Source organism: Gopherus flavomarginatus, chromosome 2 (genome assembly GCF_025201925.1).
Source record: "Gopherus flavomarginatus isolate rGopFla2 chromosome 2, rGopFla2.mat.asm, whole genome shotgun sequence".
Lineage (NCBI taxonomy): Eukaryota > Metazoa > Chordata > Testudines > Testudinidae > Gopherus > Gopherus flavomarginatus.
In genome coordinates this window covers 47,168,247-47,196,243 of record NC_066618.1, presented here as the reverse complement: position 1 = coordinate 47,196,243, position 27,997 = coordinate 47,168,247, and the positions used below count along the sequence as shown (strand labels likewise).

Sequence of the window (27,997 nt, the reverse complement as noted above, 5' to 3'; positions counted from 1 at the left end):
AAAATATGAGAGAACCTCATAGACAGAATGTGTAGAATACATACGTTGCTCTACTGGTCCTGCATCTGCTTTCATGGCATCCTTCTGTCTGGAGAGTAGCTCCTTTTCTTCCTGGATCTGCTGTCGTTCAGCCTCTAGTTCCTGCAATTTGTTACCTGTACATAGTAGCTCCTGCTCAAGATGGTCTATTATATCTGTTTTTTCCTGGATTTGTTTTTCCAGAAATGCTCTTTCATCTGCATAACCATCAATGAGGCCTGTTGAGCAGAAATATTAGGTTCATTTAATATGCCAACTTTCAAACTGCAATTTCAGTGCTACGGCAGAATTTCCAGAATTTGAGGCAACATAAAACTTCTAGAAACCTAAAGGTCAGATTAGTATTACTACAATGTTACTATGACAATTGTTGGGTGCTGACAATGTGTTCCGTGCTCTAAGGAACACTGTGTAGACAAGTTCCTCCAACTAGGTTTACAATCCTAAAATCTAGTCCTGAAAAGCCTTGTTCATGTGAGTAAATTCATGCACATGAGAGACTCCCAATGAAGTGAGTGAGACTGGAACACATTTTTCTTGGTATGGAAAACATTCACCTGCTCCTATTTCAAATTCTTCATCAAAACACACTTTTGTCCTGCCTATCAGTCCTAAACCACCTTTTGAGGCAACATTCATAAGAACATAAGAATGGCCCTGTCATAAACAGATAGTTACGGGTTAATAGAACAGGAGTACTTCATGTCTCTTTTGACTGTAAAAGGTTAACAAGTTCAGTGAGCCTGGCTGTCACCTGATCAGAGGACCAATCAGGGGACAGGATACTTTCAAATCTTGAGGGAGGGAAGTTTTTGTGTGTGTTGTTAGTTTTTAGTTGTTGTTCACACTGGGGGCTCAGAGGGACCAGACGTACAACCAGGTTTCTCTCCAATCTCTTTGATACAGTCTCTTATATGTCCAGATAGTGAGTACTAGGTAGATAAGGCGAGTTGTTTTCTTTATTTGCAAATGTGTATTTGGCTGGAAGGAGTTCAAATGTGTATTTTGCTGAAAGGATTTTAATTTGTACTTGTATACTTAGGCTGGGAGGGTATTCCCAGCGTCTATAGCTAAAAGACCCTTATCTTTACAAAGATAATTTTTACTGTTTTTCCCTCTTTAATTAAAAGCTTTTCTTGTTTAAGAACCTGATTTTTTTTTAATTCTGGTGAGACCCCAGGGGACTGGGTCTGGATCCACCAGGGAATTGGTGGGGAGAAAGGAGGGAAGGGGGAAGAGAAAGGTTAATTTTCTCTCTGTGTTAGGATTACTTTCTCTCTCAGGGAGAGTCTGGGAGGGAGAGAGAGAAGGAGGGGGGAAGGTGGATTTTCCTCTCTGTTTTAAGATTCAAGGAGTTTGAATCACAGTGATCTTCCAGGGTAACCCAGGGAGGGAAAGCCTGGGAGAGGCAACGGTGAGGGAAAGGGTTTACTTTCCTTGTGTTAAGATCCAGAGGGTCTGGGTCTTGGGGGTCCCCGGGCAAGGTTTTGGGGGGACCAGAGTGTATCAGGCACTGGAATTCCTGGTTGGTGGCAGCGCTACAAGTACTAAGCTGGTAATTGAGCTTAGAGGAATTCATGCTGGTACCCCATCTTTTGGATGCTAAGGTTCAGAGTGGGGAATTACACCATGACAGGCCCTACTGGGTCAGACCAAAGGTCCATCTAGCCCAGTATCCTGTCTTCCGACAGCGGCCAGCCAGGTGCCCCAGAGGGAATGAACAGAACAGGCAATCAAGTAATCCATCCCCTGTTGCTCATTCCCAGCTTCTGGCAAACAAGAGGCTAGGGACACCATCCCTGCCCATCCTGACTAATAGCTATTGATGGACCTATCCTCCATGGATTTATCTAGTTCTTTTTTGAACCCTGTTATGGTCTTATACAATTGTATGTGTGGGCACTGCTGAGTGAGTAATCTTACTGCTGGTATAATACCACTAGATAAATACACTATGTGTCTGATTTGTTATCTGTAATTTCCCTTTAGGCTTTACCTTTCAAAACCTTATTCATGTGAGTAATCTAAGAAATTCATATTGAGGAGGGATTTGGAAGAAGAGAGGGTGGATGCCTGTCACACAGTTGGCTGGTAGGGCACTCCCAGGGGATGGGAACAACATAGAATATATATGCTGTCCATAGAGAGGACAGAAACAAGGGTATATGTAATAGAAATCTATGAAGCATGGATAGGGAAGTATGGTTTTTTGTATTCTCATGGGAAGAGTCCCTGCCCTTTGTTGTGACTTAAGAGAATAGAGAGCATTCAATGAACAATTCTTTATTAATTCTTTCATCACCATCTTTATATCAGGCATAAACCAGAGGACTTTAAAACATTGTTTGCATATGTCTCATAATAGAAGATGTTGAGATGAATCACTTCTTGCTTATTCACTGTAGCTAGCTCCAGGCTCAGAGTTCAATGGAAATTAATCTTGAAGCTTCTGACAAAAATCGTGTATGCCTTTATTTTAAGTGTCTACAACAGCAGCCTCTCACACTGGTTCATTCAGTAGACCCCTTTGCTAATGAGATAACTTGGATGAATCACTTCCCTTCCTAAACTCACAATCCCTCACTTTCCATGTGGCATCTAAAATGTTTGGATGGCTAATATTTTCACTCTACACACGGCTGGAAAGGGATCTGTGGAACAGAACTGAGCACTGCTCCACTCTGAACCAATATAGAACCAGTGCCACAACATGGTATTTGGGAGTGATGTGCTACCAGAGGTGCCATTTTTCAGAAGACACTTAAAATTGAGATCCCATCCATGCTAAAATGAGAACAGGATCAGGCCCTTCAGTAGCAAGATTGGCATTTAGCACTTTTCATGAGACAAGTCTCCTACCTAAATTCCAACTTCAGCAATTCCATTCTATTATTGCTATATTTCCTCTACAGCTTCACTTCTTGTGCTAAACTGATGTGTAATGATACACAGTGTACCAACAGTTGCTGTATTTAAGCCCTGACATGGCTGCCTTTTAGTCAAGGATGACATAATCCCTCTGTATATCATTATTATTAGATATTTATAAGACTAAATCCCAGAAGTCCCAATCAGGACCAGGGCACCACAGTACTAGAGTGCTATATCAAGCACATACATACAAACAATCCCTATCCAGAAGAGTTTTATTTTCAATGTGCATTAAGCAGAGTTCTTACAGTTACCTTTTTAAAGTAGGTATTATAAAAATAATGTTCTCACTTTGTCAACAGATGATTTTATTCAATTTTTTCATTAGGGTTAGATGCATGGTTTACTAATTGATTAGATTACCAAAAGACTGTTCATTTTTCAAGATTAATTCCCAGTTTAAAGAATAGCTCCCACAAATCACACTGGTTCAGATCTGTATAACTGAAAATTGTTCCAAATGTACAAGTTATTGGTTTATAAATTTCAAGATTAGCAAGATGCACCTATGCAACAAATTACTATACAAGCTTCAGTAAGTTCACTTTACATATAGATATATATGTACTTTACCATAATTGCAAGTTATAAATTTAACCATAACCACTCCTTTAGAGTGTTCTGAATAAGGATATTTGACAAAGTAGGCATTTAAGGGCATATAGGATATGCAAAACAAAGTATTTGGGACAGGAACAAGCATTTTGTTCTTTTTGGACAGCACCTAACACAATGGGGTCCTGGGCTATGAGCTAAGTTCCCTCTAAGCTGCATGGCCGCACAGCAGGCTATCAAGGGTCACGAAGGCAGGGAGAGGCGCCTCTCCCCAGGCCCAGCCCAGTCGGAGGCTCCCGTGGCTGGGGAGAGGTGCCCTTTTCCCCGGCCCAGAGCTGATGTGGGGGGAGAAGGGCTGGGGGGAGTCCTCTCTTCCTGAGTGTAGAACTGATAAATGAAATTGTTTTTAATTGTTCACTTTATTAATGTAACATCATAAGTAAAGTTTTATGAATGAAACAACATTCATTCATAAAACCGGTTACCCCAAGAACTGGCTAATTGACAATGAAGATGCGTGTTAAGAGCCACAGCTGTTCAGTCAGCTGCCCTTGTAAGTTTCACTATCAATCCAATTCCTGCTTAAATCACTGAGACTTGCACTGTTTCAGTATTGTTACTTCTGTTCATCATTTATTACACTTGTCTATATTGTACCTTCTGTTCACTGTTTGCCATATTGTAATTCAAACTCCGTTTTAAAACTTCAAACTCCATTTTGTAAAAACTTCCTCCAACCTTCATTTTTGCAAACCCTGCTGTAATCTTATTAGTTTAGTTTAGATGTGTGGATGAGGTGTGTCTGGATGATGGAATCAACCTCCAGCCCCAGCCTGTCCTGATGAAACAGAGTAGATGTAGACAAGAGCCCTAACAAAGTAAGAAGAGTCCACCCTAAAAAGAAAAGGTACAATAGAAGGAAGATCAAAACTAGGTCTGAGACTGAAAGGCACGTCTGCAATTGACGGGTGATCAATCACCAAACCTAGAGGCAGCGTGATACAGCAAGACCTATAGACTCTGGATTCAAACTAAAGCTTACAAAAAGAAAGGGTGAGATGGAAGGCTTGGGAGGGTAACATTCTGCTGCCAACATGGAAGGACATTGGTGCATACCCAACAGAGACCTAGCTCATCCTTGTGCCCGGCTTTCCTGGCCAGTTAGCCGCCACAAGCGACGAACCCAAGCTGCAAAATCAAGCCACGAACTGAAGCTATCTTCAGGAATGGCAACTATGCAGCAGCTGCAGAACATCTGATGGATGGATGGAGACAGAGAGAGAGAGAGAGTGTGTGTGTGTGTGTGTGTGTGTGTATTAGGTATAATGTGTGTGTATAAGGATTAAGATATTAGTTATTGGTCATGAATCAAATTATCATAATAAATGTGGCATCTTTATCTTGCCCCCTGAAAAGATCCTGTGTAGTTTTGTCTGTAGAACATGAGGCAGCCCGAATCCCAAACCCCTCATCCCTGGCCCCATTCAGAGCCTGCAACCCCAGCCAGAGTTTGCACCCCAACCCTCTGCCCCAGCCCAGAGCCCCCTCCCACACTCCGAACCCTTCAGCCCTACCCTCGCCACACATCACCTCCATATTGATGCACATAACAAAATTCATTTTGCACATGGATATAAAAAATTAGAGGTAGTACTGTGAGTAGGTCTCCTAGGTGCTACGGTAATATAAATAATATCTGTTTGCTGCAGAAGGAAAATAAAACAACCAGTGTCCCAAGAGAAGTATTACCTTTCCATTGTTTATTATTGTCTTTCTTGCTCTCTGCTTCTTACCACTGCCCTGGTGTTTTTTTCATTATCTTAATATGATTAAGATATAAATACCTAGGGGCAGTTACCTTGTCATCTTATTTGCCTGTAAAGCATCAGGCATACTAATAATGCAACAGAAACACAAAATTGGTGAGTCCAGATCCCCAACTAGTACAGACATGTTTTAACACTGCTGGTCTGTGATCTCCCTCTGGATGCACTGTAGGTCAGAAGAGGGGATACAACTTCATATTGTAGTAATAAATATGCTGCTGTGATTCTTAATACAATTAAAACTTTAGTAGCTTTCATGTAACAACTTAGTTGATCTCCTGCCAGTGCAAGATGTTTAAGGGTAAGGTGACTTAGTTGAGACAGGATCATTCAGTTCAAATTTGTTAATGTTCAAGGAAATACTTTTACATAAGAACGGCCAATAGTTCATCTAGCCCAGTATACTATCTTCCAACAATGGCCAATGCCAGATGTTTCAAAGGGATGATTAGAACAGGGCAACTACAGAGTCACCATCCCCTGTTATCCAGTCCCAGCTTCTCGCAGGCAGAGGTTTAGGGATGCCAAAACCATGGGGGGCTGGAGGAGTTCATCCCCGACCGTCTTGGCTAATATTCATTAATGGAGATATCCTCCGCGAACTTACCTAATTCTTTTTTGAACCCAGTTATACTTTAGGCCTTCACAACATCACTTGGCAACGAGGTCCACAGGTTGACTGTGCATTGTGTGAAGAAGTACTTCCTTATGTTTGTTTTAAACATGCTGCCTATTAATTTCATTGGTGACCCCTGCTTCTTGTGTTATGTGAAGGAGTAAATAACACTTCCCTATTCACTTTTTCCACATCATTCATGATTTTATAGACCTTTGCCATGTCCTACTCTTAGACATCTCTTTTCTAAGATGAACACCCTCAGTCTTTAATCTTTCTTTGTATGGAAGTTGTTCCATACTGCTAAATATTTTTGTTGCCCTTTTCTGTACCTTTTCCAATTCTAATATATCTTTTTTGAGATGATGCAACCAGAACTGCATGCAGTATTAAAGTATCAGGGGATAGCCGTGTTAGTCTGTAGCCACAAAAACAACAAGGAGTCCATAAATGGCTATAAGCCAGGATGGGTAAGGAATGGTGTCCCTAGCCTCTGTTTGTCAGAGGATGGAGATGGATGGCAGGAGAGAGATCACTTGATCATTGCCTGTTAGGATCACTCCCTCTGGAGCACCTGGCATTGGCCACTGTCGGTAGACAGATACTGGGCTAGATGGACCTTTGGTCTGACCCGGTACGGCCGTTCTTATGAGTCTGGTGGCACCTTAAAGACTAACAGGTTTATTTGGGCATAAGCTTTCGAGGGTAAGCTTCTTCAGATGCACACTTCCGATGCAGTATTTAAGGCACTTATCAACACTGAATTTCATCTGCCATTTTGTTGTCCAGTCACACCCAGTTTTGTGAGATTCTTTTATAACTTTGCAGTCTGCTTTGGACTTAACTATGTTTATTAATTTTTTATCATCTGCAAATGTTGAGACCTGTTTATGCCCTTTTCCAGATTATTTATGAGTATGTGGAGCAGCACTGGTCCCAGTACAGATCCCTGGGGGAACCTGTTATTTACCTCTTTCACTGTGAAAAGTGACCATTTATTCCTACTGTTTGTCTCTTATCTTTCAACCATTTACTGATCCATGAGAAGACCTTCCCTCTTATCCCAGGACCACTTACTTTGCTTAAGAGTCTTTGGTGAGGGACCTTGTCAAAGGCTTTCTGTCAGTCCAAGTACACTATACCCATCACCCTTGTCCACATGCTTGTTGCTGCTCTCAAAGAATTTTAGTAGATTGGTGAGGCATGCCTTCCCTTTACAAAAGCTGTGCTGACTCCTCCCCAACATAATGTGTACATCTACGTGTCTGATAATTCTGTTCTTTACTATTGTTCCACTGATTTGACTGGTACTGAAGTTAGGCTTACTGGCTTGTGATGGCCAATTAAACCAGAGTGTTCCACTAATATTTTTTTTAAATTAACTCTTAGTCTGTGAATTGATACAGGAGCCACAAAATTAGACCAGGCTGGAGGGAGGGATAGCTCAGTGGTTTGAGCATTGGCCTGCTAAACCCAGCATTGTGAGTTCAATTCTTGAGGGGGCCACTTAGGATCTGGGGCAAAATCAATACTTAGTCCTGCTAGTGAAGGCAGGGGGCTGGACTCAATGACCTTTCAGGGTCCCTTCCAGTTCTATGATATATATATATGGAAATATACCTATGTATATACAAACACACAAGTTACTTCTTCTTTGTGAAAGCTGAGGACCTTCTATAAAGATTTATGATACAAACTACAATAATACTAGTAAAGAGCTCTGTGTAAGCTCAAAAGCTTGTATCCCTCACCAGTAGAAGTTGGTCCAATAAAAGGTATTGCCTTACTTACCTTTTCCCTATAATACTAGTAAGTCAGATACCAATTAAGCAAAAAGTCATTGGTGGATCTGGGCAAAATATATAGAGTTGAGAAGAACAGATTTGTTCTTTTAATTTAATTTTAGTTTTAGTTATTATTTATTATTTATTTTACTTTATTATTTTAGTTTTGAAATCCAGCATTTCTTTTCTACCTTCAAATTCTCTTCTGCTGCAGACTTGGATACTGTCTAAATAAGAAGGAAGTTCTCTCTAAAACCAGTATTGGCAAAACTCAGTGGATTGACAAACATGTTTCATCTCAGAAATGACTGAATACCTATCAGTTCTGTGATGAGTGTAGATTACACTCTCCTGGGATCTACCCAAGAAATCCTAGTCAGATAACATAATATACTTTATCTTATCAGAAAGCATTACACCACTCACTCCAATGAACAGAAAGGTAGATTTTACATCAAATTCTTGCTGCACTTTTGGGTACTGTTTTATTTACAGAAAATACAGCAAAAAAAAAGTGTATAATTTGGAAATTTGCTAATTCTAGAGTTTCACACCAAAAGATGAAAAATGCAAACAGGTGTGATTAATTAATGAGAGTTATAAAATACCTGGTGTCTACCTGCACACTCCTAACCGCAGTGTTACAGATGCGGCACAGAGAGTTAACCTGGCTTCTCTGCATTTCACGTCATTACGAGTAATAAAGGTTTTCCAGGACAAATTCTGCTTTCAGTTACACCTTTGAAAACCCATTATCTTCAAATTAACCTCTCAGTGACAGCTGTGTAACTGCCATTTGTAAATCTGAATAGGTGGAACCGATTGGACCTTAATCATAGAAATGTGTTATTACTCAAGAACAGAATCCAGCTCTCCCTCTTTTAGCTGTGGTGGCACTCCAGTGCTATCAGGAATAAAAGTAGTAAAAGCACATTTTTCTCATTAAAGTAAGCCACTCTAAGTAGGAGCAAAAATAATGAGCGGAAGTTCTATGTTTTATTACATTCATGTGAAACTAAACTGATGCTTGTTAAGTCTTGCCTACACAAAATGGAACAAGACATTTTTTCTTAGTACAATAATACATACAAAGAAATTTTTAGCTCCCATAGTCTAGTGAAAGGCATTCACTATATATTTGTGTGTGTGGCTCAATTTTCAGGTTTCCCTTCTAGATTAATAGATTTTTGATTAACAGATTTTAAGACGAGAGGGGACTATCATGATCATCTAGCTTAGGTTACATTAATGTAAAATTAAAAAACTGGGCTGGCCCGGGGGAGACTAACTGCACAACCACATGTTGGAATCAGAGGTCTAATACTCAGTCTCTTGGTTTCTCAGGTCACTACGGGCTAGGAGCACTGAGGAAACAGTGTATTCATCCTTGGCAAGGAAAAAACATGGGTTGGGGGAGAGATAGAAGAGAAACTGGGGAAGGGGTGAACTATGAGGATCCCTCCAAAATGAAAAGTTAGTATTGTCTCCTTAACGTTCCTGACAATGCATGAAGTTAGTTTATATGCCTTTTCTTCCCTTCTTTCTCTGTCTCTCCTTATGTATCACACTATGGCTGTGTTTTTGTTTGACTTTGTTACCAGTCTTCTTACTTTCAGTCATTTTCTTTTTCTCTCTAGTTGTACATCCTACCTCTACTGCTGGGGAAAAAAGGATAATTTAGCGAAAACTATCCAAAATTTGATAGTGATTCTAAAATGTTCATTGCCAAATAAACTGATCTAATTTGCAATGTGTTTAGCTAGTTTATAAAAGTAGATTTCTAAATAGAAAAGAAATAAAATTATTGTAGCTATAAAATTTGGCCATGTACTATAAAAAGTGAATGAATATGTCTATGTTTTCAAATTCAGCAATATATCAATGGGAAATGCTCACCCTCTGCTTTGCTGAGCTCCAATGCCAGCTGCTCTCTGGCTTTGACCTCTTCATTGAGTCGCTCTTGCAATTCTTCCTGGCATTTGAAAAATTCAGTGGCCTCCTGTTGCTTTTTGAAGGATTCTCGCATAAGTTCTGTCTGCGAAACTTTAGCATGTTCCAGCTAGAGCAGGAGAAAGTAACAAATATTAGACATTCATGAGAATTTTAAATAAAAACACCTACTCTACGGGTATGTCTACATAGCAAAAAAAACCCCTTGCAGCTGGCCCATATCAGTTGATTTGGACTCGTGCTCTGAGGCTGTTTCATTGCTGTGCAGACTTTTGTGCTTGGAATGGAGCCCGGGTTCTATGATCTTGTAAGGTTGGAGGGTCCCACGGCTCGGGTTCCAGCCCAAGACAGCAGGTTATATAGCAATGAAATAGCCCCACAGCTCAAGCCCCGTGAGCCTGATTCAGCTGGCATGGGCCAGATCCAGGTTTTTCTTGGCTGTGTAGACATGCCCTCTATCTTTCATGTAAAATTATGAATTGTATTGACTGATTAATAGCCTGATAAAAAGACACACATTAACTTCAACGGATACTGGATCAGATGTTCAATGCATATGCACTGACATACTACAATACTAAGTCCCACACAATATGAAGATCTAAGCAAATACAAACAAATGTTCAGTTCAGACTATAGTATGAGTCACATGACTGAATCCATATTTATGTGCCAAAACTTGAAACTTCCTGGTTTTTGTCAGTTTATACCAGATTCACCATTATTTAAACAAAATGAGTTTTGCATTTAATATGTGTAGGAGTATATTGTCACTAACCACATCTTTAGTATGCTTAAGAAGCACCATACAAAATCTACGGCATTTCTGAACAAATTTTTAGGTAAGCAGCATTTCTTTCTTCTTCCATGCACATGTGTAAGTAGACACAAGAGGAAAATGTGAATTTTGAAAATATTAAAATTTTCAATTAATGAGGCAGTAAAGCAATGTTTGTTTCAACAGTTCTTTATTAACATTGTAATGGCTTTTTAATCTATGTCTTCTCATGTTCCTCGAGTTACAGAATGACACAACAAATGTTTGCTTAATTTCAGAAAAGTAAAGAACTCACACCCTTGTTTTTATACTGTAAGTCTTAGAAGATTTCTATAAGTATGGTCACTTCCGTGTTTTGCAAGCCTGTTCTGTGAAATGGAGGCTACTTCACCTAATTCTTCAAAAATAAGAGCTGTTTATTCTTCACTAACTCCAGCTAGGCTAATTAATAAATTAAGGATACTGAATCGCTCAAACTAAACTGTCTTACTAAAATGCAAAGACTTTACTATTTTTGAAAAATGACTTGGGAAAATTTTATAACAATTTCACACCAATTTGTCTACTTATCCATAAAAATGGCTGTTCAGAATTAAACTTCTAACTAAAAACATCTAATCACTAATATTTCTTCTTTTAACATTAATGAATTTAAACTATTCTTTGAAAGCAATGCAAGGCTTTAAAAGGGTGCATGGCTGCTACATGGGAGTAGTGGGGGCAAAAGACATATCTGGCTTTAAGACTAAGCTTGATAAGTTTATAGAGGGGATGGTATGATGGGATAGCCTAATTTTGGCAATTAATTTGGCAATTGATCTTTGATTATCAGCAGGTAAGTATGCCCAGTGGTCTGTGATGCGATGTTAGATGGGATGGGATCTGAGTTACTACAGAGAATTCTTTCCTGGGTGCTGGCTGGTGAGTCTCGCCCACATGCTCAGGGTTTAACTGATCGCCATATTTGAGGTCGGGAAGGAATTTTCCTCCAGGACAAATTGGCAGAGGTTTTAAGCCTTCCTCTGCAGCATGGGGCATGGGTCACTTGCTGGAGGATGCTCTGCAGCTTGAGGTCTTCAAACCACAATCTGATGATTTCAATAACTCAGACATAGGTTAGGGGTTTGTTATAGAAGTGGATAGGTGAGATTCTGTGGCCTGCATTGCGCAGGAGGTCGGACTAGATGATCTTATTGGTCCCTTCTGACCTTAAAGTCTATGAGTCTATGAGTCTACAGATTGTACTGACTTTTAGAGGGACATCATCATCTACTTGAAACAAAATTTATTCAAAAATAAATTTAAAAGAAGGGACAGGTACTAGAGGTGCCCAGGAATTTCTCTACTAATTTGTTGTGGTTTTACAAGCACATTATACTATTTTAAGTTTTTATATTGTAGGTTGCTGTATGAAACACCCATGCAAACAAAAGGGGAAATTAAATAACAAAACTTGCTATACAGAGTAAACAGTGAAACTGACTCAGGGCTTGTCTACAAGGAGATATTCAGGAAATTTGAATTAACTAATTTCCAAACTGAATTAAACTAAACTGAAATAAAGCCAGTTTAATTTTGAATGAGAGAGTCTAAACAGGGATTTAATGCAGTTTAACCAATCAATTTTTAATTCACACCTTTAGTTAATTTGGATTAATTTTTCTACTTTAGACAAGCCCTTAAAGTACTATCAAATGCACACATTAAAACTGAAAAATAAAAGATTTTTTCTCTCTGATCCCTTTAAATTGTAAAGAAGTTAGGTGTTACTGGTAATAAGTATAGGAAAAAAAAGTTTTTTAAGTTGACAATATCCTTTTCATAAAACTATTAGAATTATGCCATTTAAAATTTACTAGCGCTATTAAATTTCAGATATGTATATTATGGCTTAGAAAATGAAACCTACAGGGGTGGTTTTATTACATTACACTACATTTTCACACATATAAAAGAAAGAAAACTCATAGGAAATCTCTTTGTTACTGGTCTAAGCAATAAACATTACTAAAATATATGCATAAGAACACATGAAATACTCGACCTTTGTATCTTTTCATAAAAAAACTTAACACCCAATACAGTTACAGTTTGTAGCCCTAATAATTTTATAATTAAGACTTATCTCTGCCTGTTAAATCATTAAAATAAAAAATGGACAGCATACATGATTAAAAACAATAGGTTCTATGTTCAAGAGATATATGTTTAAATTATTTCCAAACACACTTTCTTTTAGCTGTAAAGATTAAAAAGTTGAACTTCCTTAAATAATATCATACTTACTGAATATGGAGGTGTAGGCAAGGAGATTTTAGAGACAACTTTTAATATATGCCCATTTTTTTTGTGCCTGTAGTGAAAAATTGAAGTATTTACAACTACAGAGTTATTTTCATCCAAGTGTTCAGTGAAAGGAAAAGGATTTGGTAAAGGCACACGAGATTCAACCTCATAGGTATCTTCTTCTTGGCCTTCTGATCGCAAGCCATTAAATAAGTTAGATGCCCAGTATGTGCGGTAAGAATCCATTCCAAAAGATGTTGCTGTTGCTCTCTTCTCCTCCCTCACGTGGCTATTTTGCTCTGGCTATTTTAGTTGTAGACATTAGCAATAAAACATCTTAAATTTTTGACACTCTTGAGGAAATGGCACAGTCGTGCTAGCGACAGTGTGAGAACAATCATTCCACATTCACATGAGTAATCAAGAAATGCAGGAAGGTCCCAGGTAAACATCAAGCAATAAGAGGAATCAACATTTGCAGAAACCAGCTGGATAACTGAGCTTTGCCATTTTTCCAATAAAAAACCCTCCTCTATAATATATTTCACATTAAAATGAAATCTGAATCTTTCAGAAACAGAAAAATGGTAACCGGAGGGAGGTAATTACCAAAGGAAGAAAGTATACTTTCGGTATCAAAGCAGGTACGCTGCAGCAAGCAAGCAATCAGCAGAACCTGGCAGCAACTGTCAACACTTTTAATCTCCACTGGAGCATCAACAAGAAATTTACATATGAAAGTATTTGCCTTTATTCTTGTTCCTTGAGTTAATTCAACAGGAAGAGCTGTTTTGAACTCAATCAATCAAAAAATGCCTCGTCTCACTGAGTAAAAGTTTCCTGTCAATATCTTCCGTGAAAAAGAGTTCAGGACAGAGGGAGTGGCTAAATTAGGTACACTGGCAGGTGGAATTTGAATTAATACGCCCACTTATGAAGCTTGCTCAACAGGATTCAAATTCCACAACAGAGCTCTAAGAGAGTGTGTTCAAACAGGTTTAAAATAGCACTTTAAAGACTATGTCAGGTTTCTACCAGTCTTTTTAAAAAGTATGCCGATTTCTATGCATAGTACAATTAATTGAGGAAAATGACTTAAGTATCTGCTCTGCTTGTAATTATTTTATTTAGATGTTATTTTCTCATATTGATTATATTGAACACGTCATGTTATTTCTATCATTCATCTCTTCAAACTCTTTTCTTTTGGGCTGCCATTAAAGGTAAAACAGCTGAGTTTACTTTTTTAATGTTCAAACACAGAATATTTAATAAATTATTAAGAAATTTCTTGCAACATTAAGAAACTCCGTACTACTTCTCTGTTTCTGTTACCAATTACATGTAACTAAATTAGCAGACATCGGGGTCACATCACTCAATATGCTTGTTATTCCCAAGTAGAGAAACATTATCTGGTGAGTGGTTGGGAAATGGGGCCACAATTTATATTAGATACTACAGAAAAATATGTAAACAATGCATATATTCATTTATTTTTATCAGAGGTCTCATTAACAGGGATAAATCCACACCCCTGAGTGATGCAGTTATACTGACCTAACCCCTGGTGTAGACAGTGCTATGTCAATGGGAGGGCTTCTCCCATCAACATAGCTACCACCTCTCGGGGAGGTGGATTAACTATGCCAACAGGAAAAGCTCTCCTGTTGACGTCGTAGCATCTTCACTGAAGCGCTACACTGGTGCAGCTGTGCCGCTCCAGCATTTTAAATGTAGACCTGTCCTTTGCAGACCTGCCCACTGGCCCAATCTGAGGAGCTGAGGGAGCAACGGGCACAGAGGGAACAAAAGTGGCATTATGCGTCCCCTAATGTCAGGGGTTTCTGGCAATTGATTTAATCTGCTGTGGAATCTGAAAAAACCTCACAGTTGTGCTAATTTACAATAGCTGGTAATAGTCTCCTAGGTGCTATTATACATCTGAGGATTACTGGAACACAGGATACAGTAGATACTCGGTCAATAACCCTTCCTCTGACACAGTATTAGCACACCCTTATTCCAGGGAGGAGGACTGAAAGGAAATGGCACAGAGGCATCTGTACCAGCTCTGTGCCACCTAGGGATTCTGCTTAAGCCAGTATTCTAGATCTTTGCCCTGCAGCAGTAGTAAAAGGGAGCTGAATAGAGGCCAGGAACTGAACCAAAATGATGTATCTTTTCTGACACTATAAAATAAACATTTGTAAATGTCGAAGTATTGACACGATGCCAAAGAGATGAAACATTTTCCTATTCTAAATGATAAATTATGGTGAGGTCTTTTTGTTCTGTTTGTTTAGTGCCCAGTACAATAGGGTCCTCCTGGTCCTTGAGGACAGTACAAATAATAAGCAGTAACAATAATTTAATGCTGTAAGAGAAATGTTTACATTTTAGTATTACCCACTACATTTCATATTTTGTGTGAGAATAATATGCATTATAGCGCTGAAGAACACAGAAATAAGAAGTTACACAAATTAGTTATATCAAATGTGCAATAACCGCACTAGTACATTTATAATTAGAATAACAAATGATCATGTCTGCCAAGGCTGTTGGGCACTTGTATAATATCTCAGAACATATAAACATTAGATTACCATAAATAGAAGGATGGAAAAAATGTACCTTTTGACTGGTTTTATGAAATGACCATAAAGTACAAATAAACATGCTGTAAAATGAACTGATAGCATCTGTTGTAAACTGCAGTGCTACTGAAAACCTCTCTGTGGCAAAGTTTATAACACAGAACAGCTCAACATTTGCTTTCTTTTTTTTTTTCTCCTGCTTCACCCTCCAGATGGAGAAATCATTTATTCCTCATGCATGTGGAACATCATATTCACAAAACCATTATGCAGTGTAATCTGTCCAGAATTGTACCTACTATAAAGTAACAAAGTTCAAATAATTAAATTCAGACAAAAAATAGCACAAGCTAGAAAATCCAAGGTTCTGTCTGAATGCCTTAGTGAAGAAAAAAAGGCACAACACTGACTTCAGCTTTTGCCGGTATTAGAATTTCTTGGTGTCCTTACAGTAGAACCTCAAAGATACAAACACCAGAGTTATGGACTTACCAGTGAACCAGACACCCTGTGGAACTGATCAATCAGGCAGCAGTGCAGACAAAAAACCAAAAACCAAACCAACAAATACACTGTACTGCCTCGGGGCTTTAGCCCTGGGGCTCAGGGCTTCGGCCACAGTGGGTTGGGACTGCAGATGTAGGTTGGGGTGTGTGTTTTCAGGGCTCCAGGCTTCTGACTCTCAGGAGCAGCGGGGCTCAGGGTTTTAGACTGGGGGGGGAGCTCTGGGGCTTTGCGGCTCCGCTCCCAGCTTCAGCCCCGTGCTGAGGCTCGGGGCTTCAGCTGTAGGGTGGGAAGGGGTCTCCCACTCCCACTGGGAGTGCCGGGGCTTGGCACTTCAGCCGGCGGCTCCATTGTTGGCTTCAGCCCTACGGGGAGCACCAGGCTTTAGCTACAATGGATGCGCCAGTTTCAGCCCCAGCATTCCCCCCATAGCTTAAAGCCCCAAGTCTGAAGTCAGGAATGGAGATGTGAGGAGCCCTGACACCCCCTGCTGAAGCCCCAAGCCCCAGCGCTCCCCCCAAGTCCAAAGCCCTGAGCCCCGGTGCTCCCATGGGGCAGAAGTTCTGAGCTCCCCATCCAGAGCCCAGGCACCCCAAGGGTCAGAAGCTCTGACTCTTCTGCCCCTCTGGACCCCCATCCTCATGGCTGCAGCCCCAAACTCCCACCACTACCACCATGGCTGAAGTCTGTACCCTTTTGCTCAGAGTTATGGACTATTTCAGTTACGGACAATTTCCATTCCCAAGGTGTCTGTAACTCTGAGGTTCTACTGTATCCTGTTTGCATCTGAACTTTAATATAGTTTAAATGTACTATTTTTGTATCTTTTTTAAGAAAGAAAAGTGTTTAAAAGATTATGAAAGTACATTTACCTAAGATAAGAAATAAGAATTTCTCTAGTCTCAAAGATAAGTACACATTTATGTATTCAGATATGTATATTAATATGGGGAAAATGCCATTTACTTGTTAAATTATAATGGCTCCAAAGTTCTACTGTGTCAATCAATATTCAACATCTTTCAAAAGATTAATTTTTAGCCCAACACACTGACAAATTTTTTTCAAAGTCATTAACCTATCACTCAAATCCTTCCTACTCTGTGAATCATTGATCATACAGACTGCATATACCCAGCTAGTTCACGCCCATCATGGTCCACTGCATCAAAGCAACTGTCCAATGTGTATATCAAGCCCAGTTCACAACTAAAATGACTGCTGAAAAAATATGACAATAGCATTTTCATGTTAGACTGGACCAACTATATCTCAAGTATGATTTCTTGTGGCCTATCCCTGCAGAAAGTGAAGAAAAACATTCCCCTCCTTGTGCCTATTAATGTACCTGGGCTAATATAATGCATTTCTATACATGGATGTAAAGGATTCATTAAATTAGATATTTAACACAACAGAGCATATTTTTAAAATTTCATTTACTTAGTTTTCCTGTTGGATTACAAAAGTACATATACAAAGATAACATACAGAGCAAAAAAGTCTCCACTTTCAGTGACGGAGTATTGTAAATCTCTGTTTATGCTGGGAGTTCACTGAAACACATCACTGTTAAAGGCTTGGGGCCAGAGCCTCAGCTAGCGTAAACTTAAAAGATATGCAAAGGGAGAGCTTTCAATGCCTGGAGCCCTTCCACAAAAACATAATGCAAACCAAGGCCCTAATTCTGTAAACATGTATACACGTGAGTAACTTTACCCATGTGAGTAGTCTTATTCAACTCAAAGGGACTATTCTCACACATAAAGTTATCCCATACACAACTGCTTGCAGGATCAGAGCTCTAAGAAAAACACAGAAATATTCTCCTTTCCATATGAATATAGAGTCTGCATCTATACAAACACCACATTAATGAAAAACAAGAGGAAAAAAGGCCTACCACTGCAAACTCAAAGCATATATTACAGTTACCTGATTGCTGGTTTCATTGATGGCTTCCAGAAGTTTTTCAACAGCTGCTTGCAGTCGAGAACCAATATTTAGAACTAATTCTTCATTGTCAGGGTCTATCTCTGCTCCAGCAAAGCCACTCTCTGTGAGATACTGAGTCAGCTGAAGTCCTTCATCTGTTATTCCTGACCACCTCATAGTAGCATCATCTCTCAAATCAGTATCGTGATATAAGGAAGAGGGGTCTTCTGCAATAACAATAATCTTTATATATGAACTCATAGTATTTAAAATGAAAAAATTACACATATGAATTATAATTACAGAGACAGGTCATAAACTAATTATAAAATATTTAGATCTTCAAAGCAGGACACCACAAAGACACACAGAGAAAATGTTGTACACTAAAAAATACACAAAGTACAGTGCAAGTTAATTCGAGAACAAGCAGAAAAGAGAGAGAGAGAAAAGAAGTTGTTCTGAACAGAGAATATTATTTTGAACAGCCTGGTAGTACTGCTTTGGGCTGTAAGAGCCTGATCTTTCAAACCCTTATTACTGAAGACAATTTTTATTACTGCGAGTAGACCATAATAATGATTTGCAGGACTGGCTCTTAATATGGAGTACCAGGTTAAGAAACTGATAATCTCTCTGTCATCAGTAGCTAAGTGTGGCATTGTGAATTAGCCCAACTGTTTAAAAAAAATTACTAATTAAAATACAAAGACTTAAATTAGTTGAGAACAATAATGTAAGCAATTCACACAGTTTCTTGGAATGAAAGTGACTGGAATCCTGAATACACTGATAGTCAGCAATATTATTAATGAACTGAAAATTGGTTAAAGGGGTATATGAACCAATGACAAATGTTGCAGATGAACTGGTGGGGTCTGTACTGGTGGAAAATATGGCCTTTTTCTAGTCCAGGGGTAGACAACCTGCGGCACGTGAGCTGATTTTCAGTGGCACTCACACCGCCCGGGTCCTGGCGCACTGGTCTGGGGACTCTGCATTTTAATTTAATTTGTAATGAAGCTTCTTAAACATTTTAAAAACTGCATTTACTTTACATACAACAACAGTTTAGTTATATATTATAGACTTATAGAAAGAGACCTTCTAAAAACGTTAAAATGTATTACCGGCACACAACACCAAAACTAGAGTGAATAAATGAAGACTCGGGCACAGCACTTCTGAAAGGTTGCCGACCCATGTTCTAGTCCTTAATATTCCTGATGTCTGATTTCAGTTTCATATGCAATATCCTTTCTGTCTGAAAAGCAGCAGCAGACACAGTTTTGCCCAAGGTTTTTTTAGCCTGATACAAGTAATCAGAAAGCACTGGATTTTGAATATTTAGAATGTAGGTATTCAGTAAAGCAAGAGACAAATGTGCACATACTGGCTGTTTTCAAACCTTTTAGGCAACAGGTGAAATTTTCAATAACAGTAGGGTGAGTGCGATAACAATCCATGTCTTGTAGCAGTAGGTTATTTCATTATGTTACTTCCGAATTTTGAAAATGAAAAGCACTATCTGATTATTAGATTTTGAATTGGCAAAAATGTTTCCTTATAATGGAAAAGTTTGTTTTATTAAAATAATATAATCTTGAAAATATCTTTCTGAAATTTTTTTCAAATGGACAAATATTTTTTATCCAAGGTTTAAATTTCATAGATTGAACAGGTTCGTTCTCCAATTCATAATATCGATAGTCATCAGTAATTACCCAATATGTCGCATGGCATCAGCAATTCGTAGTTCTGTGCCTGACACACCAAATGTCATTCCTGCTTTTAAGGAGAGAGATGGAAAAGACTTTTTTGGGGGACAAGTAATGGTATCACAATGTATGCTTGTTCAGCAATTAAATATGAAACAAGTAATAGGGATCTGTAAATTGCAGTATTGAGTTGTAAAAGCAGCAAAGAGTCCTGTGGTACCTTATAGACTAACAGACGTTTTGGAGCATGAGGATAAGGATAAACGGACACAAATCAGATATTAGGAATGGCAATATACAAAAACCTGTAGGAGAACACTTCAACCTCCCTGGCCACACTATAGCAGACCTTAAGGTGGCCATCCTGCAGCAAAAAAACTTCAGGACCAGACTTCAAAGAGAAACTGCTGAGCTTCAGTTCATCTGCAAATTTGACGCCATCAGCTCAGGATTAAACAAAGACTGTGAATGGCTTGCCAATTACAGAACCAGTTTCTCCTCCCTTGGTTTTCACACCTCAACTGCTAGAACAGGGCCTCATCCTCCCTGATTGAACTACCTCATTATCTCTAGCTTGCCTGCATATATATACCTGCCCCTGGAAATTTCCACTACATGCATCTGACGAAGTGGGTATTCACCCACGAAAGCTCATTCTCCAAAACGTCTGTTAGTCTATAAGGTGCCACAGGACTCTTTGCTGCTTTTACAGATCCAGACTAACACGGCTACCCCTCTGAGTATTGAGTTGTTATTCCATTTAAGGGTTCTGATGATATCAAGAATCATGACAGCAAAGCTGAAACAGTCTGTGTAGTCAACAGAACTTCAAAATGGAACTACAGCCGCCTTTTCAGAATTTGCTTGTTTTTAAACAAAAATTGCATTTAGTACATTAGTTTAATCAAATCTCTTTATACTGATTCTTCCCTCTTCTTTATTGCTCTTCCTCCTTCAAATTGTCATAAAAATGGTCGGTCCTTCTGAAAAACCAACTCCTACAACAGCTGTTTTGCTGGGAATACAGCAAGAAGCGCAAGGTTCTAGTTTTATTTTTTTTTAAATGAGCTGTAATGTGTTTAACAATGTAGTTGATATATTATACATTTTTATGCCTAAACTATAGCATTCAGGGAAACGATCAGACTTTTTATTTCATGTCATTTGCATTTATTTCACCATAATCAAGCTTATTACCCATATACAACAAACTACATCTACATCAAATTTTAAAACAGGTTTTAGTTTTGATTTTTTGAATTTTATATTTGTTAATTTTTTTTCTTGATGTTATATAACTACTGTTTCACAGCTCCTTCTAGTTTATGGATATAATGTAATTTTACAAAATCTTTTAAAACTCCATGAAAAAAGAACATAAAGGAAGAAGCACAGTTTGAAATATGAAGGAAATGAATAACTGGATGAATGGAATTTACATTCACATGACACCAGTCATCTACACAGGATTTCAAAGCACTTTACAGACACTGAAAATTAGAATTCTATTCACAACCAATAAGTGCAGTCACCTCAAGGGTGGCTGGCAGCCATTTTCAGTCAATCCTCTACACAAATTTTAGGGTAGGTTTGGGGTAATAACGATTTTTCTTAGCACCTTAAGATTCCAACCCCCTGTAATGTAAGGCCTTCAGTGGAACTAACTATTCTATACTTTTATAATAATGTGTGTCATTTGGATTTCTCAGCACCCAAGCCGAAAGGCCTCTCAGTAATATTAGAAATATTAGTTACAGTTTACTCTAATCTATGTCTACAAGCATCCAGAATTGACTATATCATTATATCTCCCATTTTGCTTTTCAGTTTTCAATTTTCTCAAAATAGAATAAAAACATCCCTACTAATTTGAATATATTACAACTAAATTTTTTATATTTTATCAAACTCTGGCTTGAAAGACATTTATTAAAATTTTGTTAATGTTAATGAATTTGGAATGAAACTTGAAACTCAAATTAAATAATTGCAGTGCAGCCTAATGGTCATAGCCTGTAATCCCTGAATTTTAATAGAAGTTTTGTCTGAGAAATACTGTTGCACTGGGCCATAGTGAGTTACTTTAGAACACAAAATATTATTTCTGCAAAGGAACTGCATAGATATGGAGCACTTCTCTGCAACTTCTGGCTGATCAGAAATATGAATGGAAAAATTTCAAAGCTCAAAGCTTGCTCATAATCAGCACTGACATGGTCTCATCATTTCAGCAGCTGATGCTAATAGTATTATTCTCTCTTTACCAATGCTACTAGTATTAAGTAAGTTCTCTTTTATCCATGCCAATGACCAAAAGATTATGGTGTGGCATTCATGAAGTAAAGACAAAGATGTCAGACTTCAGATTTTAAAACCAAAGCTCGGTTACGTTAGTTTTTCCCCCATCCCTAATTCTGTAGCTACTGTTTTGCAGTTTATCTAAAGAAAAGAACTATTCTGACGCATAATTTGACTGAAGGATAGCTGTCAAAGGGAAGTGCCATCTCCCATCTCTTGAGTTCAGCAGTGGTAATGAATGTAAAGTGCTATTTTATTTTTAAATACAACAATTTTTATATTTATTAATTTATATTTAACAGATCTGTTTCTTGTGTTTATTCAGAGTCAGGTTTGTTTACTTTAGTAATTAAGGCTTTGATCCTGCATTGAGCTCTGCGTGGGCAAGACTGAGGCCTAAAATCAGATTTTACTGCTTTTTATTCCTGTTGGCCCTGCAGAGCCAACAGAGCTAAGAGCATGTGAGTGGGATTCTATTTCTCCTAATGTATCATCAACAGAATAATTTACTAAATTCTAATTAGTTACATCAGTGCAAGCCCCAATAGCGCAGTGCAATTACCCACGTGTTACCCGTGATTTGGCCTGCAGAAACTTTACAAATAGTAAGGATGCTTGAACAGGAAAACCCCCAGCTTGACTCTCGGAGTTTTGATTAAGTTTGCAGAGTTAACAACTGGAATATGGAAGTCACTGTGGGATGGTAAATTTAGAAACCATTGATGGCATTTTTACAAAATCACTTTTCAGCATAGAAATGCACTTTAAAATCACTATTTGCCTGGAAAGTGTAAGTCTCCAGATTTATTCTTCTGAAAATAGCAGAGCATTCCCACCTCTGTGCCATTATTTTTAGGTGACAAATCTGAGGAACTGTCCCAGACTGAGGAGTCAGTAAAGGTTTTGGAAAAAACTGATAAATTAAACAGTAACAAGTCATCACAACCAGATGGTATTCAACCAAGAGTTCTGAAGGAACTCAAATAGGAAACTGCAGAACTACTAATCATGGAGCAGGGGTGGGGGTGGGTTGCATGGGTCGGGAGTTCTGGGGGTCCTGTCAGGAGGCAGAGAGTGGTTGAATAGCCATGGGAGTCCCAGGGATCTGGCTGGGGGCGGGGGTGTGCATAAGGGTCAGGGTAGTCAGGGGACAGGTAGGGGTAGGGTCCAGTCAGAGGACAAGGAACAGGAAGGCTTAGATGGGGGGGGGGAGGTTCTGGGGGGCAGTTGGGGGCAGGGTCCCAGGAGGGGGTAGTCGGGACAAGGAGCAGGGAGGTTGGGAGTTCTTAGGGGGGCAGTCACCCAGCCCTCTGCCCTGAGCCCTGACCCCCCCCCGCCCTCTGCCCTGAGCCCCGCACCCCCCCCAGACCGCTGCCCTGAGCCCTACCTCCCTCATACACACCCAGCCCTCTGCTTGACTCCTTCATCCCTGCCCCCCCAACCCTAGCCCTGACTCTGGCACCCTGACACATATCCAGCCCCCCCACTGCCCTGACACCTGCACCCCCCCCACATACCCAGCCCCCAACCCTAGCTCCAGCCCTCTACCCCCAGCCCTCTGCCCTGACTCTTGCACCCCCTCACATCCTCAGCCCCTACACACCACATGCACCCGCCACATTCCCACTCTCACCCAGAGCACCAAATGGGAGCTCCTGCACTCCCCCCCACATTCCCACCTGCATCCTTCACATCAAATGGGAGCTGCCCAGGTAAGTGCCCCAAACCCAAACCTCCTGCCCCAATCCTGAGCCCCCTCCCTCATTCTAGCTCCTGGCCTGACCCTTCACCCCTAGCCCTGTGCTCAGTGCACTCCCATCCTCAGCTCAGTGCAGAGAGAGGAAGAAAATGATCAGAACCAGGGAGAAGGTAGGTACCCACTGTATGTGGGGAGGGCTGGGACCCCAGACTGGCAGCAGGCAGAGCGGATCCGGCAGCTGGGATACCAGCTGGCAGGAGCCGACAGATGGAACCCCTGAGCGGCAGTGGGCTGAGCCGCTCAGTTCACTGCCAGTCTGGGGTCCTGGCCGCCGGCCCCGCACAGCCCGCTGCTGGTCTGGGGTTCTGGCTGTCGGACCCTTGCCAGTCGGGGTCCCAGCCGCAGGCCCTGCTCAGCCCGCTGCTGGCCTAGGTGAACAGAACCCCAGATCAGCAGCGAGCTGAGCGGGCCAGTGGCATAAGATCAACATTTTAATTTCATTTTCAATGAAGCTTCTTAAATATTTTGAAAACCTTGTTTATTTTACAATACAACACTAGTTTAGTTATATAATATATAGACTTATAGAGAGAGACCTTCTAAAAAAACATTAAAATGTATTATTAGCACATGAAATCTTAAATTAGAGTGAATAAATGAAGACTTGGCATACCACTTCTGAAAGGTTGTCGACCCCTGCTATATATCTTTATTTACCATTTGAGTAACCACTCTATAGTATAACATTTCCCTAAAATGGAAATTTTGTAATTTTTACTGGTTACTATTTTTTTCCGGTGACGTCCACTGAAGAAATTAATTCTCCACTTAAGTGTAGGCATATATAACAAAACGTTATTTTCTGGATAGATTGTCACCTATCCTTTGTGCCCATCCAGGGCGCTCCTTTTCCCTCTAGCACTTGCTACCTGCACCAAGAGTAGCAGCTTGGGGAAAGAAGCCTCTGCAGAGCCATTACTCTCCCTTTTCTACAGGTATGTGGGAAGCGGGCTGTGCCTTAATCCAGCCTGCACTCCCAACCCCACCAACGTGCCAGCAGATGTTCACAGCACCAGGTACAGAGCTAGCACAAGATATATCTGTTTCCTGGTCTGCTCCTGGGGCAGGGCAGCTGTATGCTGCCACATACACAGAGCTTGTAGCAAAGGTACAATTTACCCCTCAGCGGATGCCTAGGTATATGCAATAGTTAATCAGGTGCTGGTTGTTAATGATGGATATCAAATGGAGCTGCCATGTATATTCACACACTTTTTTCTTTTCTTTTCTTTTTTTTTAAATATACCTGCCCTTTAAATTACTGTGAGTTAAAAAATCTTACTTTTCAAGTAAAAGTCCTGGCACATTACATGGCTTCTACATGATATGAAATTACAAGTAAACATGCAACCAGTACCTTTTTCAAATCCCACATGGACACAGGGCTTTAATGACTGCTCTGCCTCCGCCTCCCATAGAACAGTTTTAGAAGAAGGAGGGTCTTTCCCAGGGCTATCCAGTAATCCAAGGACATGAAGACCAATTGTTTCTTCTATAGCTACAGTTGTCTTCACAACCTCTAACAGAATCTTCAGGAGTCTGTTATTAGCCTTCTGTAGAGTATGCCTGTACATATAGATGAAATAGAAACTAATCAAAACATTTTTTCCCCTCACATTCTATTTTGTGGGGCCAAATCCAGATCCCACTGAAGACTATGAAAGTTTTGCTATTGATTCAGTGGTACTAGGATTTGGTTTTAAGATAGCAAAGTACACAAGTCACATAAATGCCACATTAGCACATCTATACTAGTCCATAGTTGATCAATTAAAAATATTACATATTGTTATATTAAATAACTACGGAAAGCTACAATTTTGAGGAAAAATTTCCGAGTAATTCTTTTTTTAAATACAGATAGCAGTGTCATGTTTGTCATTCCTCCTTATCAGGTTTCATATGTATTGACCAGTGAGGCACTGTTGCTCTGCAGAACACAAGTAAAGACTACATGGATAGTGCGCCTAGTGAAAACAATGCAGAATTATCCAACTTGAGTATTTGTGTCTAGGTACATGGACCCTTTAGGATGCTTCTAGTGTCTGAAACTACTGCGTCTTACTAGCCTACACATATCACATTGGCTCAACAATGATGTGAGATATGGACTTCAGACAAAGTACTTCTGGCTACCAAAAAAGATAAACCATAAATGTTGTCCTTTGAAAAGCAGGGTAATATTAAAGTAGAATCTGTATTAAGTTCTGTGCAAAGTTATTGACAATGTCGGTCTCTTCACAAACAAAATATTTGTTATCATTTAATAAAAGTGAAGTATGTCTTCTCCTCAACTGTCTTTCTTCCCCACCCGCTGAAATAGGCCTTGACAGGCCAAATGCAAACAATTAAAAAAAAAAATCCTATTCCATGTGGAGTTGTATGCCAGAAGGCTGATATACCAAAACGGGTTCGTTGACAATGAAGTAAGGATTAATGGAAGCTACTTTTCATATCCACTACCCACTCTTTCACAGGCAGGTTACAGTCCTTTTGGATGAATAGTATGGGACCCAACAGCAACATTTTAAGCACTGGGCAGTTCCATGAGCACAAGGTCAACCAGAAAGGGACTTCTTTGAAGTACAGTCCTGTACTGAAAAATTACTATTAAAAATGACATTTTGAGACACCGTGTGTGTCAAGAACCACAGGTTTCCCTGATGAATTTCTTAGTTTATAAGTAAAACTAATTTTTTTCTACCATCCCTTCAAAACCAACCCTTCAAAAACCAGTCAAGTTGGGTCCTTTCCCTTTGTACTCATGCATGTCTGTGTTGGCTTAGTAGTGCTATTAGGAGTTAAAAACAACCAACATTTATTTTTGTCATTAAAATAAGCAACTATGACTCAGAACACATAGAATGGGTGAATTAAATCATAACCTCATTGAAATCAATGGGGCCACACTTTGCCATTGATTTAATTGGGGCCAGTATTTTACCCCAGAAGTAGACTTACTTTACGCTGCAAGTAAAGTATTTTTATAATCACTTTAAAAAGCTGAACTATAAAAGTTATTAAAGGTAATGCTTATAGATTGAGTCTCTTAGAGCAGTGGTTTTCAAACTTTTTTCATTTGTGGACCCACAAAAATTTTTGAATGGTGGTGCGGACCCCTTTGGAGATCTTAGATATAGTTTGCAGAGCCCCCAGGGGTCCGTGGGCCACAGATTGAAAACCACTGTCTTAGAGGTTCTTCACATGAGAAAAAATAAAATTGCTAGTTGAAGAACTTGGACAACATGAAAATAAATATTATTGTCCAGCTATGATAATACGTGATGATAATAAAGCAGCACAATTATTGATTTTATTTTGCACTGGAAACGTGTACTTTTTAAATATAGACCACATCAGTCTGTTCATCTATACCTGATGGCTACATAATTATAGAACAAACATTAGTTTATTTATATCGGTACAGTATACTAATTATATTTCATACACTTCATTTTTTCAAAGAATTACTGTGCTTCATAATGATGGAGAGCCAACACCTTAAGTGACCAAGATTCCACATGCAGGCTGAGGAAGGAGATTGGGATAATGTGGCAGCATTGGAAGTCAGAAATTAGAGATGGGGAAAATGACATAACTCAAGATGAATTTATGTTTAAAATGCAATCTTTGACTTTATAACAATAAATGTAATTTGTGGAGGTTTTGTAAGAATATTATTTTGGTAGCTTAACATAAAATGAACAGCAAGAATTGTGCACAAAAAAGTAGTTAAATTACGCAGATGATATTTTTTGAAAATGCCTAAGTTATGCCATGTAGTATAAGCAATATTTAAAATTACATAATGACATTGAAAAATAGGCTATTGTGTTTCTGGTGAGCATCTCTGTATTTATTTATTGTAAAAGTTTACATAAAAGTTCAAGATAAGGAATATTCAAAGATACACTCGGATACTTTGACAAAAATCAATGTAAAAATATATAGTGCCCTATATAGTGTATGCAATGAATAGGAAAATGTGCAAACATCAAAAACATCCTATTTGTCATTATACAGCTACACAGAAAAGGTTGAGTTTCAGATAGAGTACACAACCTAAGCAGTATGTTAGGAATGAGTGGCATAAGCCAAGAAGTAGCCTTATAAATTCCAATGATTGGAATATGATTTTAAATGCTTGATTCAATTACTTGGAATAAATAGCCTGAGAACATCATTTTCAAGACCATTTTTAAAAAATCCAATTTTATAATACAGCTGTTTAAATAATACTGTAAAAAAGTGACAAATTATTTAGCTTCACTCAAAAAGCATCCAGGTTTGGATTCTATGTTGACTTATTATAAATTTTTATTGCATATGACTGATACATCAGATAATTACATGATTCACAAAGCTAAATATAACTTTTGATTGTAATTATAGTATAAATGCAGAAACTTTGAATTAAA

The 27,997-nt window shown here is 39.0% G+C and overlaps 1 protein-coding gene across 4 annotated transcripts in view; it reads right to left on the bottom strand.

The window, feature by feature from the left end:
* AKAP9 (A-kinase anchoring protein 9) overlaps positions 1 to 27,997 on the bottom strand; it is a 205,219-nt gene that overhangs the window by 54,072 nt on the left and 123,150 nt on the right. For 3 of the 4 annotated variants that reach the window (XM_050939487.1, XM_050939488.1, XM_050939489.1), the window contains 4 exons: positions 24,937 to 25,145; positions 17,805 to 18,031; positions 9,648 to 9,810; positions 45 to 257 (listed from right to left, as the gene is read on the bottom strand). In XM_050939487.1, the coding sequence (XP_050795444.1) occupies positions 45 to 257; positions 9,648 to 9,810; positions 17,805 to 18,031; positions 24,937 to 25,145 (812 nt within the window). Of the gene's footprint in view, positions 1 to 44; positions 258 to 9,647; positions 9,811 to 12,765; positions 13,267 to 17,804; positions 18,032 to 24,936; positions 25,146 to 27,997 lie in introns of those variants that run through there. The other variant, XM_050939490.1, reaches the window with a different exon arrangement.